The 17,458-nt window shown below is 45.3% G+C and overlaps 2 protein-coding genes across 8 annotated transcripts in view; one reads left to right on the forward strand and one right to left on the reverse strand.

The window, feature by feature from the left end:
* CASP9 (caspase 9) overlaps positions 1-2,082 on the reverse strand; it is a 30,851-nt gene extending 28,769 nt beyond the window's left edge. For 3 of the 4 annotated variants that reach the window (XM_030942904.1, XM_010382818.2, XM_010382817.2), the window contains exon 1: positions 1,809-2,082. In XM_030942904.1, coding sequence (XP_030798764.1) covers positions 1,809-1,940 — 132 coding nt within the window. In that variant the 5' untranslated portion in view covers positions 1,941-2,082. The remainder of the gene's footprint in view (positions 1-1,808) is intronic. The other variant, XM_030942905.1, reaches the window with a different exon arrangement.
* A 2,693-nt stretch (positions 2,083-4,775) lies between these two features.
* Positions 4,776-17,458, forward strand: part of DNAJC16 (DnaJ heat shock protein family (Hsp40) member C16) — a 48,229-nt gene continuing 35,546 nt past the window's right edge. For 2 of the 4 annotated variants that reach the window (XM_010382819.2, XM_030913325.1), the window contains exons 1-4: positions 4,776-4,917; positions 7,363-7,547; positions 13,204-13,270; positions 15,457-15,796. In XM_010382819.2, the coding sequence (XP_010381121.1) occupies positions 7,381-7,547; positions 13,204-13,270; positions 15,457-15,796 (574 nt within the window). In that variant the 5' untranslated portion in view covers positions 4,776-4,917; positions 7,363-7,380. Of the gene's footprint in view, positions 4,987-7,362; positions 7,548-13,203; positions 13,271-15,456; positions 15,797-17,458 lie in introns of all 4 variants that reach the window. The other 2 variants (XM_010382820.2, XM_010382821.2) reach the window with 2 other exon arrangements.

Here is a 17,458-nt window from a genome sequence, read left to right on the forward strand (position 1 = left end):
ATGGTGGCATGTGCCTAAAGTCCCAGCTATTCTAAAGGCTGAGGCAGGAAGACCACTTAAGCCAGGAGGTCAAGGTCACAGTGAGTCATGATCTCAACACTGCACTCCAGGCTGGGCAAGAGTGAGACCCTGCCTCAAATAAGTGAAAGATCTGGCAATACTGGGCCATTTGCTGGTATGGCCATACTCAGCTGGAGACAGAGAGCAGTGCAAAGGTATCCACCATGATGCCCATCCATCGGGCCTCCACAGGCACTGAGTTTGTGATCCCCGTGAACATTCCTGAAGGCAAGGACTGTGGCCTCAAACCATTTCTGTTCCCCAGTAGGGGCCACACAGAAGTCACAAGACTTATTTTATTATTAATGAATAATTATTCATATGATACTCAATTATTTAAAGAGTCTTTCCCTGGGCCAGCGCACTGGCCAGGGATATCCAGCCAGCCACTCACACCTACTGCACCTCATGGTAGGAAATATCTCCTGCGTCCTCACAGGCCTGTGATGAGGGTCAAATGAGACAAAAATGAGAAAGTGCTTTTAAAGAAAACCTCAAATGTTTGACTTTATTATTCTCCATTACCTGCATCAGGTCCCCTCATTTCCAAAACCTCTTAACAAAACATAAACTGAACACAGAAGGTGCTGGCCAAAGAGGGCAGGGCACGCTGAGCCCTCTCTCTGTGCCTGGCACTACACTGTTTCACATCCATTATTTCATTTAGTCCTTATGACAGTATTGTTCTTATCCCCATTTCACAGCCCAGAAACCGTGGCTCAAAGAGGGTAAATGACTGGCCCAAGAACACGCTGCCAGGCAGTCTGATGCCAAAGTGGGTTCCCGATATCTCTATACTAGAAAAGTAAAAACGCACACGCCTCCTTCCTCGCAAGTACTAAAGTAAACTAAAATGGAGACCAACCATGAATAATTCCTGAGCAGACAAAACCAATCAGGTATCCTAAGTGACCTAAATCTTGCTTAAACTGCAAACAGCAAAATTTAACTTGGATCATAGCTGATAAATGCTTATGTTAGAGAGAAATAGAACTTAACTCCAGCCAATGATAAGCAAGCATAAGCAGTCAAGTAACAGACCTTTAAAAAAAAAAGGCAGCCGGGCGCGGTGGCTCACGCCTGTAATCCCAGCACTTTGGGAGGCCGAGGCGGGCGGATCACGAGGTCAGGAGATCGAGACCATCCTGGCTAACACGGTGAAACCCCGTCTCTACTAAAAATACAAAAAAATTAGCCGGGCGTGGTGGCGGGCTCCTGTAGTCCCAGCTATTCGGGAAGCTGAGGCAGGAGAATGGCGTGAACCCGGGAGGTGGAGCTTGTAGTGAGCCGAGATTGTGCCACTGCACTCCAGCCTGGGCAACAGAGCAAGACTCCGTCTCAAAAAAAAAAAAAAAAGGCAATTTTGTAGCTGCAAACCAATCAAATAATTTCGTTATTTTGCTTCCACATTTTCCCAATAAATACTTGCCTCTGAACTTTTGTTATTGCGACACTAAACCTCTTTCAGTCTGGTGTTCTCCAATTCATGAACTGTTTCTTATTCAAAGTTTTCAAGATGTGTCTCACATTTTTCCTTTACACAAGAAACACAAGCACTAACGGTGGACGCTGACTATGGTGTGGAATCGCTTTAGCGAACACCCGACTAAGAGGTGTTTGGGATTCTTAGTCTCCGCTGAGGGGTTCGAGGCCACAGGGAAAGCTAGGCTCCGGCACAATGGCTACTCGAGGGGCGTGGGGACCCGGCCGTGCAGCGCGGGGCCAGGGGGCCAGGGGCGGGGGCGCACCTGTATGTCCTCGATCATGTGGGGCTTGAACAGCTCGCGGCTCAGCAGGGCGTCCCAGAGCTGGTCCACCTGCAGCTCCTCCACCAGCCGCAGCCGGCACCGCCGCAGGAGCCGCCGGTCCGCTTCATCCATGGCGAAATGCCTCAGTCTGCTTCCGGGGCTCGGCCGCCCGCCCCAGTCCCCAGGACCCGCCCCACTCCCCAGGGCCCGCCCCCACGTCACTGCCCAGGGTCAGTCTTCGCTCCGCCGCCTCGGGACGCAGCTCCAATGCCTCACCCCGCCCCCAGGAGTCGCGCTTGCGTCACCTCCCCGCCCTCAGGACAACCCTCCGCGCCTCACCCTGCCCCCAGGGTCAATTCTCAGGGAACCGCCCCGCCCCAGAACCCTCCCCGCGTCACCGCTCCTCTCCAGAACCCGCCCCCACGTCCCCATACCGCCCCCGCGTCACCGTCCCGCCCCCAGGACGCATCTCCAAGCCCTCGCCCCGCCCCAGGGATTCGCTCTTGCGTCCCCGCCTCGCCGTCAGGACGCACCTCCGCGCCTCGCCCTGCCCCCAGGGTCAATTCTCGGGTCACCGCCCCGCCCCTGAACTTGCCCTCGCGTCACCGCCCAGTGCCCGGGACGCTTCTCTAAGGCCTCATCCTGCCCCCAGGTTCGCAAATACGTCTCGCCCAGCCCTCAGGACGCACCTCAGCCCCTCGCCCCGACCCCAGAATCCATTCCGCGCCACTGCCACGCCCCCACCCCGCCCCCAAGGTCAATCTTGCCCCACCGCCCCGCCCCCAACGCCAAGCCTCGCGCCACCGCCCGGCCTCCAAGAGCCGACCCCCTCCCCTTGCTCCACCCTCAGAATCATCCTTGCGTCACCGCGCCTCAGACTCCAGCTCGCACCCTCGTCCCGCCCCCAAAGCCAATCCTCACCCCCAAGACCCAATCTCCTGTCACCGCCCCGCCCCAAGACGGCACCTCCGCACCTCGCCCGGCTCCCAGGGCCCAGCCCCGCCTCCGCGTCACCGCCCCCCTCCGGGCGCAGGTGCCCGTTTGCAATTGTGACACCAGTTCCCGGTCCACCGCGGGCCCCTCGCCAGAATTCACTGCGGCCCCGCTTTTACAGAGACTCGGAGGGAGTCGTCACACTTCCAGAAAGAGGGAAACCATGAGTGGAGCCACGATCTGTCCCAGCCCATTCAACCTCCTCCGGGGCATGGATTCCCCTTAGCCTCCTCCTCCACCCCAAGAAAAACCATAAGCTCCCCTCACCGCCCCTGTGCCCAGATCGCAGTTCACTGTTCCAAACTCGAGTGTCTGATCCAACCAAGCCCACCTTACACAGTCTTCCATTCCCTCTTCCCTCCCTCCCACCCTAACACCTCTCACACAGAAAAAAAACTGGCAGAAATCTAGTCCCTCTAAACTCCCGTTGTTTTGAACGGTTCATTTTCACATTTCAAAAATAATCGTTTCTGTTTACTGAGCATTTGCTAAGTCCTAGGCATCGTGCTAGCCAGTTTTCATGCTTATCTCATTTATCCTTAACTACAATCCTGCCAGGAAAGTATTCCCGCCCCCACCCCCTGCCGGTTTTACAGATGTAGACCCTAGGGTTCAGGGAAACGAATGTTTAAGGACACATGGGCAGTAAGCGGCCGAGGCAGGCAGGATTGAAACCCGAACCTGACTCTATAAGCCACACTTTTAAGATCCAAGAGTCCACCTTAGAATATAATCGCTTGAGCAGCAAAACCTCTACCCCATTCATTCACTTATTCTCCTAATTTTTTTTTTTTTTTTTTTTTTTTTTTTTTTTTTTGAGACGGAGTCTCGCTCTGTCGCCCAGGCTGGAGTGCAGTGGCGCGATCTCAGCTCACTGCAAGCTCCGCCTCCCGGGTTCCCGCCATTCTCCTGCCTCAGCCTCCCCAGTAGCTGGGACTACAGGCGCCCGCCACCTGGCCCGGCTAGTTTTTTTGTATTTTTTAGTAGAGACGGGGTTTCACCGTGTTAGCCAGGATGGTCTCGATCTCCTGACCTCGTGATCCGTCCGTCTCGGCCCCCCAAAGTGCTGGAATTACAGGCTTGAGCCACCGCGCCCGGCCTCTCCGAATATTTATTGAGGCTGTAGTCAAACACTGAGAACATGGAGGTGAACAAAACAAAACTCCTGCTTTTAGAGTTTACATTCCAGTGGAAGGATCAGGTGATAAACTATATAAATAAATAAAAGACATAGTATGTTACTGATAAATGCAAAGAGAAAAAAATTAAAACAGGGCAGAGAGAGATGAAAGCTCTTTATATCCCCAAGGGATCTATCTCATTGGCTCAAAGAAAGTTTCCCTCCTTCACCTGTGCCTTACCCCTCTCACAGCCCCCACCGCCCTTTCCCCGTGCTTAAGGCGGAGACTGGTACATTCTTGGGTTGAGCTCGCCTTTCGGTAAACGGGATTAGGAGTCCTGGATTCTCTCAACTCAAAAAAAAAAATCAGTAAACAAAAAAGGAATCCTAGATTCTAGGCTTGGGCAAATCCCTGCCCCTCTCTGGACCTCAGTCTCCCTATCAATATTGGAGGAGTTGGAGAGTTAAAGAATCCCTAAGGTCCCTTCCAATCTGAGGCTCTAGGATTCTATGAATAGGGTTAAAGAGAATAGGGACCAGAGATTGCGTCCCCATCCTAGCAACTGTTGCTAGACGAGGGCCATCTCCCGGTAGCAGCGGAAACGCCTTCCTGGATAGAGGAGGTCTTTGTGGCATCCCATCATGCATAGCGACTTCGCCTCGCTAGGAGGCACGTTTTGGCCTCTTTGGTCACGATCAACCCTTTGGAAGCAACCAAAGAGCGCTCCTGGTTCCTATAGCAACCGCCCCAGGTTCACGCGTAGACGGCGAGTGGCAAGGGTCAATATAGATTCGCCAAGTAGAAACTCTCGACCTGTTCAGTCTGCGCCTTCAATCCGATGGACCTTTAAGCGTCACGTGACTCCCCTCGGACTTGTCCCCGCCTCTTTCCCCTCCCCAGGCCCCGGCAAGCGCTGTTGTGGACTGGAAGCTCCAGGCCGGGCGAACTAACTGGAGCACGGACGCTGCAGCCGGTTGGGCCGGTGTACTTTCCCGGTAACTCCTTCCCGGCGTGACGCGCGGAACCGCGGACGCGGCGGGGCCAGGTCGACTCAGGGATTTACCGTCAGTTCCTTCTCGTTTCCAGTCACTGCTGGGCCCGGGGGCAGCCGGGAGCCAACAGGGCCGGGCCCTGGGCTCTCGGAGGGCGACGGGGGAGGGGGCTGTCTCCTGCAGTGTTGCGACCTCCGGCGGGAGCGCGAGGCGGGTCTTAGGACCTGAAGCTTGTCTCTGGGAGCCTCTTCGTGGTCCTGGAGATGCTGCCCAGAGGGTTGGCAGCCTACCTGTTGGGCAGGTGTTTGCTGCTCCGAGGTCGGCGCCGTCTATCTCGCATGTCAGCGAAAGAACTTCCCAGACCGCCGCCACTCGGGCCCTCTTACTGGAAGGAACTGACACAATTAAATAAGGCAGCGATCGTACTGCATGGTAGAAATAATAGCACTAACGACCATTTATTGACTGTTGACTCTGGGCTCAGTAAACCCTTTAGATGCATTTAGTCCCCACATGATCCTTCAAGGCAGTAGTTTTCATTCCCATTTTATGAATAAGGACGCTGATGCTTAGTAAGTTTAAATAATTTGCCCAAGGTAATAAAGTAGTGGAGAATAGATCCCAGCCTTCAACCCATATGCTTAACCAGTAGCTACATCTCCTTCACGTGTTTTGTAGGCTATAATAGGTTGCCTTAACAAAGAAGAAACTGGTTTGTTTTAGGATTTTATTCAGCACGTATGCAATTTTAAACATTGATCATCAGATTAGTCAATTTTGTGAGGACCCCCCGGCGGCATTAAAGTTGCACTTACGGAAATCTACCACTGTTATAGCTTTGCCCTTCTTCAGTAAGGTGTCACAGTAGACACTTGAACCTTAAAACTGTATTACCTTATGAGAAATCAAGATAAATTGAAAAAAAACATCGTAGGGTGTAACAGCGATCATAATTGTGGAGTATAAATATCCACAATTCCAGCACTACCCTGTTCATTAACCAGCCAGGATTATTTCCAAAATTCACAATGAATTAAGTCACTGTACTCACCAGAGATGGAGCTTAAATTTTTTTTTTTTTTTTTTTTTTTTTTTTTTTTTTTTTTGAGACTGGAGTCTCGCTCTGTCGCCTAGGCTGGAGTGCAGCGGCCGGATCTCAGCTCACTGCGAGCTCTGCCTCCCGGGTTTTTTTACGCCATTCTCCTGCCTCAGCCTCCCGAGTAGCTGGGGACTACAGGCGCCCGCCACCTCGCCCAGCTCGTTTTTTTGTATTTTTTAGTAGAGACGGGGTTTCACCGTGTTAACCAGGATGATGTCGATCTCCTGACCTCGTGATCCGCCCGTTTCGGCCTCCCAAAGTGCTGGGATTACAGGCTTGAGCCACCGCACTGGCCGAACTTAAAACTTTTAAAGACCACGTCTGCTGTTTGGTCTTTGCCATTAATTCTTCTTCACATGGAAAACTGAATTTTTTCTTGCCACTTTTTCTCATCTGAGGTTTCCATTAATAATGACCATATTGGCCAGTGCGATGGCTCACGCCTGTAATCCCAACAATTTGGGAGGCCGAGACAGGTGGATCACCTGAGGTCAAGAGTTCAAAACCAGCCTGGCCAACATGGTGAAACCCCGTCTCTACTAAAAATACAAAAAATTAGCTAAGCGTGGTGGCGCATGCCTGTAATCCCAGCTACTCGGGAGGCTGAGAGAGGAGAATTGCTTGAACCTGGGAGGCAGAGGTTGCGGTGAACGGAGATCCCACCATTGCACTCCAGCCTGGGTAACAGTGAAACTCCGTCAAAAAAAAAAAAAAGACCATATTGCTAATGATTAAAGAGCAGCTTCTCATATTCTTATTTGAATGGGTGTGGCGAGAAAGAACAGAATTGAAGTATACTGCATTTTAACTCCACAGTTTTTTAGTGTTTCACCTCCATATTTGTACTTATTTAATGCCCAAGAATGCCACAACTATCTCATTTTGTAGTTTCGTGCATGGTAAATCTTGTAGTTTCATGGGTTTGTTTAATATGTACTCAGTGAAGTATTCTTAAACCATTTATTTTCTTTATTCTTATCAGAATAAATGAAATCATGTATTTGAGAGGTAGTCGCCCTGATTATCCTATTTAGGTTTTCTCACATTTAGGTATTGTTTCTGCATGCCATTCATTTTCATTCATTTCTAAAGCTTTTCTAGTCCAAGTATTCTGGAGAGTTGCTATTCTTATTACTCAGCTTTTCATCTGTAATAGTTTCTATTTGTGATACTCAAAAGTAGTAGTGAGGTTTTTGATTTTAAGATATAGTTCAACAGCTTTACACTTTTCTGCAAAATACCTTCTGTTTGTTTTGTTTTTCATCTATATATCTTGTATACCTTTACCTAAAAAGCAAGACTGTCCAGGTTTCTGCCACTGAAACTCATTGCCTCTTCAATCATTTCAGCTCTGGAAAGGAAGAGAAATGGAAGTGAGAAAGTTGAGCATTTCCTGGCAGTTCTTGATAGTTCTGGTTCTGATCCTGCAAATTCTGTCTGCGTTGGATTTTGACCCGTACAGAGTCCTAGGGGTCAGCCGAACAGCCAGTCAGGCTGATATTAAAAAGGCTTATAAGAAGCTCGCCCGGGAATGGTAGGTGAAACAAAGAAATAGAGATTTAACGTAAGCTAAACAGTCTTAGCAGGGATGAAGTCTAAATTATGACTAGCTTTTATTTGTCTCTGTTTCTATATTCAATATATATATATCTGTCTAAAATATTTTATGCAGGAGAGCTAATGTTCATGTTCTCTAATTGTTAGCGATAAGATTCAAAGCCTATGTTTACTCTGAAACTCCCTTTTAGGAATACTTTGACTTAAAGAATTGCCCTAGATATCGTTAGCGTATTTAATGTTAAAGTAAGAAACTTTAATTTAAAAAAATGTATATATAGTGAATAATGGATATGCTACCCTTCCCATGATACATTATTCATAAAGTAACTTTGTGAGTGTAATTGCTAAACAGGAACATTATACAACCCTATTCTCTAAATTATTAATTTCTACCCTTTGAAAAAAAGTTTAGAGTAATAGCCTTTTGCCTCCAAAAAAGAAAAATTCAGAAACCAAGTATAGTTGTCTCTTGATATCCATGAGGTCTTGGTTCCAGGATCCCCAGGGATACCAAAGTCCATGGATGCTCAAGTCCCTATATAAAATAACACAGTATCTGCATATAATCTCTGCATAGCCTCTCATTTAGTTTAAATCATCTCTAACTTATAATACCTAATACAATGTAACTGCTGTGTAAATGGTTGTTATACTGTTATTGTTTAAGGAATAATGACAAGAAAAAAGTCTGTACGTGTTCAGAACACATGCAATTTTTAAAAAATATTTTTGAATATTTCAAAATAGAAAATACTATGTTTTGGTTGGTGGAATCCATGGATGTGAAACCAACAGATATACGGGGCTGACTATATATTACTTTAAAAAAAAATTGACCTGGCATGGTGGCTCGTGTTTGTAATCCTGGCACTTTGGGAGGCTGAGGTGGGAGGATCTCTTGAGCCCAGGAGTTTGAGACCAGCCTGGGCAACATAGTGACACCTCATCTCTACGAAAAAAAAAAAAAAAAACCACAAGTTTGAGACTGCAGTGAGCTATAATCACGCCACTGCACTCCAGCCTGGGCAACAGAGTGAGACCCGTCTCAAAAAAAAAAAAAAACTTACAGAAAATTGTAATTTTGCCTGTAGTTATCAGGATAGCAATTAGCAGGGTAGCAATAAATCTAAAACTTTGGACAAATGTCATCAGTTTCTTCCACCAATGCCTTGACCATGCCAAAGAAACAGAAGTGTTGGATTATATAGATGGAGAGGGAGCAGCAAAAGGAGGACAGGATGGAAAGGACACAGGTGACTCCAAGCTGGCTCTACCAACCATGAGGAATGGAAGAAAGTTTGGGATGGGTACCATCACTGAGCACCTACTACATGCTAACCTCCTGGTTCTATGCTTTTTATCTCATTTAAACCTTATAATTAGCCTATGAAGGAGGATATTAGTGTCTCTTTTTTTTTGAGATGGAGTTTCGCTCTGTCATGGAGGCTGGAATGCAGTGGCACGACCTTAGCTCACTGTAACCTCCGCTTCCTGCGTTCAAGCGATTCTCCTGACTCAGCCTTCCGAGTAGCTGGGACTACAGGCGTGCACCACCACACCCAGCTCATTTTTGTATTTCCAATAGAGACGGGGTTTCGCCATGTTGGCCAGGCTGGTCTCCAACTCCTGACCTCAAGTGATCCGTCCACCTTGGCCCCCCAAAGTGCTAGGATTACAGACATGAGCCACCATGCTCAGCCACTGTCTCTGTTTTATAGACGAGAAGATGGAGGCCTAGAGTTGGTAAATCTGTGGTACCTCCCGGTTCCATGGTTTGACCCTCTGCATCAATAGTCCATTGTTTTATTGTTTTTTAATCGTTTACACATCTAGGCATGAGTAAGGGTGAGTGGGCTAGTGGTTGGCTGGGGAGGAACTGAATGACAGTAGAAAGTTATCCAGAAGCAAAACTGCCACATTCAGGTGATGTGTGATGCAGGCTGCATGCGTGACTGTGCCTGACACTGTTCTACTTCAGTGAACAGGTGTGTTTTATCATTAAACTGATTGAAATAAAGGTAAAGATCATTGAAAATATAATTTTTAAATAAATATTTTAGACCACATTCCATGAGAAATCCAGAATTGGATGCCAAAAAAACAGTCTCTAATTATACATGACCTCCTTCCAGGGACTCTTTATACCAAGGTTATGTGCTACATCATTTCAGACTCTTGCCTCTTTATGTTTAAAGCAAAATATATAAATCTGCAGCGAATTCATAAGGTGACAGCATTCTTTTGGACAGGGCATAGCCTTTGACAATGTTTTAAGAACACAAATGACAGCTCGAGTATGTGAGACCTATTAGAATGTATAGCTTTGCCTTTTCTGTCTTCCAGAGCTGAAAAGGGTGTTATGATATTAATTAAATGAGTCATATTCTTCACTTTTTTAATTAGATTCTCTCTAGGAATAATTCATCACCATAGAAATGTATTGAGTGTGTCATCCAGAAAAAGTCTAAAATTTTACTTTACGTTTTTAATTTTGCTATTCTATTATTTTCTGTGGTTTTTGGCTATGACAATGCTTTAACACTTGGAATAGTTTAAGTTTTGCTTACTAATGGCTTGATATACACTGAAAATAGCAGTGTTTCCCAGTTTGACTTCAGAATGAGCTATAGCAGGAGGAAGTGGTTACTGTTGAATTGGATCTGGAGCCTTCCTCTGATACATTTTACTAGGTGTTTCTTAGCCTGCTTAAGAATTTTCCTTTGCGGCCGGGCGCGGTGGCTCAAGCCTGTAATCCCAGCACTTTGGGAGGCCGAGACGGGCGGATCACGAGGTCAGGAGATCGAGACCATCCTGGCTAATATGGTGAAACCCCGTCTCTACTAAAAATACAAAAAACTAGCCGGGCGACCTGGCGGGCGCCTGTAGTCCCAGCTACTCGGGAGGCTGAGACAGGAGAATGGCTTGATCCCGGGAGGCGGAGCTTGCAGTGAGCTGAGAGCCGGCCACTGCAATCCAGCCTGGGCGGCAGAGCAAGACTCCGTCTCAAAAAAAAAATAAATAAAATAAAAAAAATAAAAAAAATAAAAAAAAAAAGAATTTTCCTTTGCTTAGTGAACCCATTTGACGTTATTTTTTCCCTTAGGAAAACTGTGTTTCTCTCCCATTAATTAAGTTTTATCGTAGGTACTTTTTGTTTGTTATCCACATTAGCAAAAGAAATAACTCCTCCCACCCAAAGAATGGTAGATTGGTGTGACATGGTTATGCAGTAAACCGAACAGTAAATGATTTTGTCTAATTCTTTGCTGTGTTACCTTCTCTGTCTTTGTTTTTATTCCTTTAAGAGGTAACTAGAGAGCCAGTAGATACTACATACAATATTTCCTCTACTTTGAATTTTAAAGATTGCATATTGTATTGCAGTTCCTGAGATAATTTCATATTAACTGAAAATAGCATTGGACAATACTTTCCTATGGCTGAATTTTTTTTTTTAATGTCTTCAACCTTGTGGTATCCTCCCACAATTAGGAAAGTATATTCCTTATGAGCTAGAAGTGTTGTAGCTTCCTCCCTGTTCTTCAGCCTTGCCCTCCTCTGCTTCAGAATCTGTGTTTCTAACCTAGCTGCCCTCAAGACTCTCTCTTTGGTTCATTCTCCTAAAAAGCCCCTTCCTGCCCTTCTTCTACAGAGTTCTATATGTTAAATCTTCATTTGTATGATTGCATAATTTTTGATCCACTCAGCCGTCAGCCTGTTTGAATATTGGAAACAGTTATGGTTTGTGTTGGTTTTTTTGTTTTTTGGTGTTTTTTTGTCATCCAGAAATGCTTTGGAGCCTCCATCTCATTTCCTTAAGTCATGCTCTTTTCTTTTCTTTTTTTTTTTTTTTTTTTTTGAGACGGAGTCTCGCTCTGTCGCCCAGGCTGGAATGCAGTGGCCGGATTTCAGCTCACTGCAAGCTCTGCCTCCCGGGTTCACGCCATTCTCCTGCCTCAGCCTCCTGAGTAGCTGGGACTACAGGCGCCCGCCACCTCACCCAGCTAGTTTTTTTGTATTTTGTAGTAGAGACGGGGTTTCACTGTTTTAGCCAGGATGGTCTTGATCTCCTGACTTCGTGATCCGCCCGTCTCAGCCTCCCAAAGTGCTGGGATTACAGGCTTGAGCCACTGCGCCCGGCAGTCATGCTCTTTTCATTATGCCTAGCTGAGATTTTTTTCCCCCACTAATACTTATAGCAAGGATTAAATGGTTAAGGAAGGAATGACTGTTAAACTCAACAGTCAACAATTTAGAGTTTCCTTATTTGTAGAGAAAACAGAATATGTGGTATAATTGACTCAAACATATTCCTGCTAGAATAAATCCATCAAGTTGTAGATTTTTTTTATTCCATTGTATTTGATGTGTCCTTAATAGTCATTTGCTTCCCAGTGAATTGTTTTTCTTTCTAGCACCTATGTCAGAGGAAATTTACTAGAAGTTACCAGAAGTGATTATGTAAAGAATACTGTCATACAAAGTCTCTTAAAGTGAACATTGAAAAATAAATCTGTGTAAAACACTGATTTAGGTCTTAGGGACTTTCAAGGAAATAAACCTAGCCCTTACTTTCCAGAACTTAAAAATCTCCAAAGCTGGTCGGGTGTAGTAGCTCACACCTGTAATCCCAGCACTTTGGGAGGCCAAGGCAGGAGGATGGTATGAGTCCAGGAATTTGAGACCAACCTGGACAGCAAGGCAAAAAATGTTAAACATGTGGCGTTGAGGCCGGGCACGGTGGCTCACGCCTGTTTTCCCAGCACTTTGGGAGGCCAAGACAGGTGGATCATTTGAGGTCAGAAGTTTGAGACCAGCCCAGCCAACATGGTGAAACCCTATCTCTACTAAAAATATGAAAATTAGCCGGGTGATAGTGGCGCAGACCTGTAATCCCAGCTACTCGGGAGGCTGAGGCAGGAGAATCGCTTGAGCCTAGGAGGCAGAGGTTGCAGTGAGCCGAGATTATACCATCATATTGCAGTGTGGGCAACAGAGTGAGACCCTGTCTCAAAAAAAGAAAAAAAGTGGCCTTGAAATCTTTATACAGGTAAAAGGCAATCATAGGCAGAATGAGATAACCACAATAATAATGAAAAATGTTCTAATTTGAAAGTCAGGCACAAGTGCAGTTTGAAATCTGATTGTTACTAAATGAATTTAGTCTATCCTAAAAACTATTTCTCATGTCTACCTGTGTTATTGGAAGAAACAATAGCATTCTAGCATCCCAATATCATTCTAGCATTGAGTTGAAATGTTGCCATCCTAGGAGAAGACATGGGTTCTTATGGATAAATGATTTAGCCTTCACCCAGCTTTAGCAGTGTTTGGGAGCAGTGTACAGACATGCACCATATCCCACCTTTTCTCTGTGAAATGCTGCAGTGCTATATGGTGCTTTGAAAACGTGCCCCACTGGAGTGCTTTGAGAAAGAAATGCCTGGTTCAAAGTTTCATTGATTATAGTCATGTAAAGCAACTGATTGCCTCTACCATTTATTTTAAGAAACTTTCCTAACAAAATAGCTCTCCATTTGCCGCTATAGTGAACTGTGTGGACAAGGACATTAAATGACTGTGCATTAAAAGTTAAATCTATTCTCAGTTCCTGCCCGTTTGTGTTTCAGGCATCCTGACAAAAACAAAGATCCTGGAGCAGAAGACAAGTTCATTCAAATCAGTAAGGCTTACGAGGTATCGTGTGCAGCTTTGTGATACATCCATTAGCTCTTATAAAATATGCCTTAGGAGGTGATGAGTTTCGTAAAGTTCTCAGAAAGGTCATGTTCCACATGCCCTTGATCCAGCTTCTAGGTTATAATAGAACAGGCTGGGCACTGTGGCTCACGCCTGTAATCCCAGCACTTTGGGAGGCTGAGGCGGGCAGATCACGAGGTCAGGAGGTCGAGACCAGCCTGACCAACATGCTGAAACCCCGTCTCTACTAAAAATACAAAAAAAATTAGCCGAGCGTGGTGGCATGCACCTGTAATCCCAGCTACTCAGGAGACTGAGGCAAGAGAATCACTTGAACCCGGGAGGCAGAGGTTGCAGTGAGCAGAGATCGAGCCACTACACTCCAGCCTGGGTGACAGAGGGAGACTCTGTCTCAAAATAAAATAAAATAAAAAATAATAGAACATATTTGGCCACATGCAGTGTATCGAAACAAGTGCCTGAACACTTAAGCTCTTTGAAAAACTGGCCTATTTTAAAGGTTTTAACTAGAATTGTAGAATTACCCTGAGTATATCTGTGTATGTCTCTGTTGCCTTCTTAGAAATTTACGTTGAATATACCAAATTGCCTATATTTATTAAAGTGGCACAAGGTAACAAATAAATATAAACACAAGATTTTCAATAATTTTCCAACATGTCAGCTTAAGTAGATTGGTCTAGAATGTGCATAAAAGAGAATTCAGTGGCTTTCTGATTTGTGTAGGGAATGTCCTTCAGCAGACAGTGCTTAGCCCATGCAATAACATATCATCATCCTAAAACAGATCCCTGAATTTTAGACTTCAAAGTTATTTTGTAAAACAATATCAACTAACAGACAAGGCACTAGACTACAGCTACATTTTTGGTGTTCATAGCTTTTCTTATCTTAGTTTGAATTAGTCCAACTAACCAGGTATGACCACGTCAATTTTCCTGTCATTGAGCCCTGGTGATCAACCTTATGTTATGTTTTATTTGTTTTGCTGAAGTGTTTAATGTTGTGGTAGTTTGAAATCTTTAATGCCAAGATGAGCATGAGTATCTAAACTGAAATATTTTAGTCTTGAATGTTCCTTAATGTTTTTCTAGTGAAAGAAGAGTTTCTCATTCTTTTGAATGACTGCATTTAGAATATCTAATCGGCCGAACCCGGTGGCTGCTCACGCCCTGTAATCCCAGCACTTAGGGAGGCTGAGGCATGCAGATCACTTAAGCTCAGGAATTCAGGACCAGCCTAGACAACATGGCGAAAAATACAAAAATTAGCCGGGTGTGGTGGCATATGCTGATGGTCCTAGCTACTCAGTAGGATGAGATGAAAGGTTGACCCTGGGAGGTGGAGGCTGCAGTGAGCTGTGATCACGCCGCTTCACTCCAGCCTGGGTGCCAGAGTGAGACCCTGTCTCAAAAAGAAAAAGAATATCTAATTATGTCATAATGTTTTTTCTTAAGAGATAGTCTCTCTCTATCACCCAGGCTGGAGTACAGTGATGTAATCACAGCTCACTGCAGCCTTGAACTCCTGGGCTCAAGCAGTCTCCCACCCACCTCACCCTCCCAAGTAGCTAGGACTATAGGCACGCGGGTATCACCATGCCTGGCCGGTTTTTTTTTTTTTTTTTTTTTGGTAGCGAAGTCTTGCTATGTTGCCCAGGCTGGTCTTGAACTCCTGACTTCAAGGTATCCTCCAAACCTTGACCTCCCATAATCATGTCATAATTTTTGCATTTCTTTTCTTTTCTTTATTTCTTTTTTCTTTTTTTTTTTTTTTTTTGAGATGGAGTTTTGCTCTTGTTGCCTAGGCTGGAGTGCAGTGGCACCATCTCAGCTCACCTCAACCTCTGCCTCCTGAGTTCAAGCGATTCTCCTACCTCAGCCTCCCGAGTAGCTGGGATTACAGGCATGCGCCACCACTCCTGGCTAAATTTTCGTATTTTTAGTAGAGAAAGAGTTTCTCCATGTTGGTCAGGCTGATCTTGAACTCCTGACCTCAGGTGATCCACCCGCCTCAGCCTCCCAAAGTGCTGGGATTACCGGCGTGATCCACCTCACCTGGCTGCGTTTATTTTCTTCCTACGTCTTTCAAGCTGCTTACAAAAAAAGTCTTGTGGATGAACCTCTTGTTGTTGTTTAGATTTCTTTTTCCTTCCTTTATAGATTCTTTCGAATGAAGAAAAGAGATCAAATTATGATCAATATGGAGACGCTGGAGAGAACCAGGGCTACCAGAAGCAGCAACAGCAGCGAGAGTATCGTTTCCGCCATTTCCATGAAAATTTTTATTTTGATGAGTCCTTTTTTCACTTTCCTTTTAATTCTGAACGGCGGGACTCAATTGACGAAAAGTATTTATTGCACTTTTCACATTATGTGAATGAAGTGGTTCCAGATAGCTTTAAGAAACCCTACCTCATCAAGATCACCTCCGATTGGTGCTTTAGCTGCATTCATATTGAGCCTGTGTGGAAAGAAGTCGTTCAAGAACTGGAAGAATTGGGTAAGATAATCTTATTCATTGAAAGATATTTGTGTAGATGACTTTTTTTTTTCCCAAGATAGAGTCTCGCTCTGTTGCCCAGGCTGGAGTGCAGTGGTGTGATCTCGGCTCACTGCAACCTGCACCTCCCAGGTTCAAGTGATTCTCCTGCCTCAACCTCCTGAGTAGTTGGGATTACAGGCGCCCACCATCACGCCCAGCTAGTTTTTGTATTTTTAGTAGAGACAGGGTTTTGCCATGTTGGCCTGGCTGGTTTCGAACTCCTGACCTCAAGTGATCCGCCTGCCTCAGCCTCCCAAAGTGCTGGGATTACAGGTGTGAGCCACCATGCCCGGCCCCAAAGCAAATTTTTTAAATCGCCTATTCTTTTTTTTTTTTTTTTTTTTGAGACGGAGTCTCGCTCTGTCGCCCAGGCTGGAGTGCAGTGGCGCGATCTCAGCTCACTGCAAGCTCCGCCTCCCAGGTTCCCGCCATTCTTCTGCCTCAGCCTCCCGAGTAGCTGGGACTACAGGCGCCCGCCACCTCGCCCGGCTAGATTTTTGTATTTTTTTTTAGTAGAGACGGGGTTTCACCATGTTAGCCAGGATGGTCTCGATCTCCTGACCTCTTGATCCGCCCGTCTCAGCCTCCCAAAGTGCTGGGATTACAGGCTTGAGCCACCGCGCCCGGCCTTAAATCGCCTATTCTATAAACCCTTTTTAAAAATCTTTCTTAAATGTATTAGTCTGCTTTCTTCAACTCTGTGACTCTGAAACACCAATTTTTTTACTTATTGTGAGGTGAGCCTTGAAGGGGATTGGAAGTCAGCTAAGGAATCTTCAGTCACACACTGGTAAAAACTATTGTGTAAAAGCATCCAATGTTTAAAGAGAAGTGTGCTGTGGAAGAGGGCCCAGAATTAGCACCATCCCTGACCTTAAGCTCACCATTTGGTTGAAGAGAAAATATATACACAGAGAATTAACACCAACCTCAAATTTGCAAGTACGGAATAATGTTTTGCTGAAGGAATACACAAAGATGACAAAAAAGTCCTTCTGTATTTTCTAACACCTTGCCCATGAAACAGATGCCTTCATTTGAAACTTCTTTTCTCAGTCAACTTTCATGTTCCAATTACTGTATTAGACACTTAAGGGTATATAATAATAATAATTTTTATTGGACATTTCAGTTCCCTTGCATTGTGGTAAATGCTTTCTGTGCATTATTTTTGTACCCAAAGCAACTCAATAAAGGAGAGACTATTATTATCCCTATTTTACGGGTGAGGGAACTAAGGCATTGAAAGTTAAGGAACTAATTCATCGTTACACTACCCGTAAGCATCAGTATTGGGTTGGACCCAGGAGTCTGACCGTCTTCAACACTGTGCTGTACTGCTTCAGAAATAAGTAAATCATGTCCTTGTGCCCAGGAAACTCAAATAAGAAACATACCTCAATCATCTCTGCACATTTAGTGCTTACTGGAAGGTGCAGGCAGAGCTGTCAGCGTGGCCTGGAGGTTGAACATCTTGAAATCAAATACCGTTTTAGGGAAACCTGATTTGGATGATCAGGCAGTGATTACCTGGGTTTGGCAATTTATTCACCATGACTTCCTGTTTAAAAAGAGAAACTGCTGGGCACGGTGGCTCATGCCTGTAATCCCAACACTTTG

The sequence above is a fragment of the Rhinopithecus roxellana genome, chromosome 12, assembly GCF_007565055.1.
Source record: "Rhinopithecus roxellana isolate Shanxi Qingling chromosome 12, ASM756505v1, whole genome shotgun sequence".
Lineage (NCBI taxonomy): Eukaryota > Metazoa > Chordata > Mammalia > Primates > Cercopithecidae > Rhinopithecus > Rhinopithecus roxellana.